Raw genomic sequence first — 2,762 nt, forward strand, 5'->3', positions numbered from 1 at the left:
ACACACACACACACACACACACACACACACACACACACACACACACACACTCACATATGTTATTGATTAAAAATTAATTTCCCCTTTTCCCAGCCCCGTCAAATTAAAACGGACCGTCTTTTTTCTACAGGTGCTTCCAATCTGTGTGTCAAGGACGGGCAGCTTCAGGAATGCTCCGACATTGACTACGTGAAGAGTGGAGCCTACGAGAAGGTCAATGGTACGTTTTCTCTTGATTCAGCACCTGAGGCGAGGGGATACAATATTCTGTGTAAATTGTGCCCCCTCGACTCGGGTTCGAGGGTCCTGCGTCAGAATCTCTGCAAGCTCAATTGGACTCGAAATGAATACTTGAGGCAAATGATCAGGGAGTAAAATGCTACAATTTTAAAGATCATAACTTGCTACCTACAACCCGCTTACAAAACCCCAACAAACCTGCCACTATACTGTCTTCACACTTAGCTCCTCTCTACACTTGTCTTAGCCCGATAGAATAGGCTAACACTAATAATGTCACCTTAGCAGAGACTGAGCCCACCATTTCGGGACTTCATGGTGACCGTAAAGATGGTTCCACTAGGGAACGGGATAGAGGGTGCCCACATCCCTCGTGACTCATTGGAGCAGAGGAAGATAGGACTAACGCTAACATTACTTAAACGCAATCCCTCATCATCAATCATCACCACTATTATGTCTAAAATCATCACCTCTCTCAGATCAATGACTTACATGTGTAATCCTGGAATTTCTATCTACTATAACAGTTAATTGATATACTAAGTGTGCACGTAATACACTATTGGACACTATAATATGCAATTTTTTCAACTAATCAGATGGCGTCAATCTCATATAAATGGGCAAAGAAAAAAAAGAGTCAGCATCTTCAGATGCCATATCTGTTACATACACACATCGTCGAGCCATTCATTTCTTTGCTCAGATACGCTAAAAAGAAAACTATATTTTTTAGAGGCACCCCAAAACATTATTAAAATCCCAAAACAAAAAAAAACAAAACGAAAAGGCAAAACCAGAACCTAAACAAAAGAAAACCAAAAAACGGTCCAAAATTAAATAACAAAACAACAACAACAATGACAACAACAACAACAACAACAACAACAACAGCAGCAACAACAACAACAACAACAACCCTAGATTTCACTGATATTTCCCCTCATCCATCTGTTCAGACTTTCCAAGTAAGTTGTTTTGTGTCTACCGTTGCTTTGTTTCCCCTTTATTTGCCTTCTTGTTCAGCACTGGTGTCTTTTCTAAACCAATTGTGAGAGGTGCTGTCAAACTGAGTTACTTCTCACAATCCACAAATGGAAATATTGGCCAAAAATCGACACAGGAGTCAAATTTTGTAGAATGTTCATAATTTAATGTCATATTTTTCAACTATAAAATACCTCTTATTATTTCATAGTAATAACATTATAAAAACTTCACGTAGTATAAGCGTGATAGGCCAATACCTTTTTTCCATTTAAGGCTTGAATTCGAGAAGTACCTCATTTTGTCAGCACGCTTCACAATTAGTAGACAAACAAAAGTCCAAGATCACTTCATTTCACCTCATACCATTTGTGAGGTGTGCTGACAAAATGAGTTACTTCTCACAATCCACAAAATTAATGGAGATATTGGCCAAAAATCGACACTAGGGTCAAATTTGTAGACTTTCCATTGATGCCTTATTCTTCAAAGTATAACATGCTTTTTGTTATGTTCATACTTTTAAACTGTATAAACTTCACCTATTTAAGCGTGCTGTATGTATTTCTATAAGGCTTGAATCCTAGAAGCAACTCATTTTGTCAGCACTCTTCCCATTTCAACTGTTCCCACTTCACATCGCTTACATGGAATTCATTCACACACAATTTCGTCTACATTTATCACATTAGATGTGTTTCTGATCTCCCCTGTCACCGTCTCCTCACTTCTCTACCCCCTCTACCAATCGATCGATCAATCAATCTTTCTTTCTCTCTCTCTCTCTCTCTCTCTCTCTCTCTCTCTCTCTCTCTCTCTCTCTCACACACACACACACACACACACACACATCCACACATAAACACACACATACACACACACATATACATATATATACAAATACACCCTCCTTCTCAAACTATCTCTCTAATTCTCTTTCATACACACACTCTCTCGTTCCCTCACACTCGCACTCTCTCACCATTCTCTCCCTCTCACACACAAACTTTCTCTTTCTCTCTCTCTTTCTCTCTCTCTCTCTCTCTCTCTCTCTCTCTCTCTTAAACAATCTCTCCCCCCCTCTCTCTCTCCCTCTCACACTCCCTCCCTCTCTCTCTCTCACACTCCCTCCTCATCTCTCTCATCCATGATCAGCAACTGACAGCCCCACAGCTGTGTGCAAGGGCGGGGCCACAGGTTACCACGCCCACCCGAACACGCCCACAAAATACGTGTACTGCGCTGCAGGAGGCGAGGCCTATGTCGTGCAGTGTCCAAAAGGCTTCGCTTACCTCCCGTCACAGAAAGACTGCATCGCTCCGGCCTCAGAGAATGGTCAAGAGATGTGCCAAGTGTGCAGCACCGACAATTGGGAGCTAGGACTTCGGAATTTCCCGCTGGTCTCCAACGTGAGACGATACGTTCACTGCAGCGGTGTGAATGACTGCCAGGTTAAGAATTGTGGCGACAACTCAAAGTACTTGCCCGTGAGTACCCCTTTATTCTCTCTCTCTCTCTCTCTCTCTCTCTCT

The 2,762-nt window shown here is 41.9% G+C and overlaps 1 protein-coding gene across 1 annotated transcript in view; it reads left to right on the forward strand.

Moving 5' to 3' along the window:
* LOC101864238 overlaps positions 1-2,762 on the forward strand; it is a gene marked incomplete in the record, with an annotated part of 27,784 nt that overhangs the window by 20,760 nt on the left and 4,262 nt on the right. The window contains 2 exon segments of the mRNA XM_013085452.2: positions 131-220; positions 2,386-2,717. Coding sequence (XP_012940906.1) covers positions 131-220; positions 2,386-2,717 — 422 coding nt within the window.

The sequence above is a fragment of the Aplysia californica genome, unplaced genomic scaffold (assembly GCF_000002075.1).
Source record: "Aplysia californica isolate F4 #8 unplaced genomic scaffold, AplCal3.0 scaffold00375, whole genome shotgun sequence".
Classification (NCBI taxonomy): Eukaryota; Metazoa; Mollusca; class Gastropoda; order Aplysiida; family Aplysiidae; genus Aplysia; species Aplysia californica.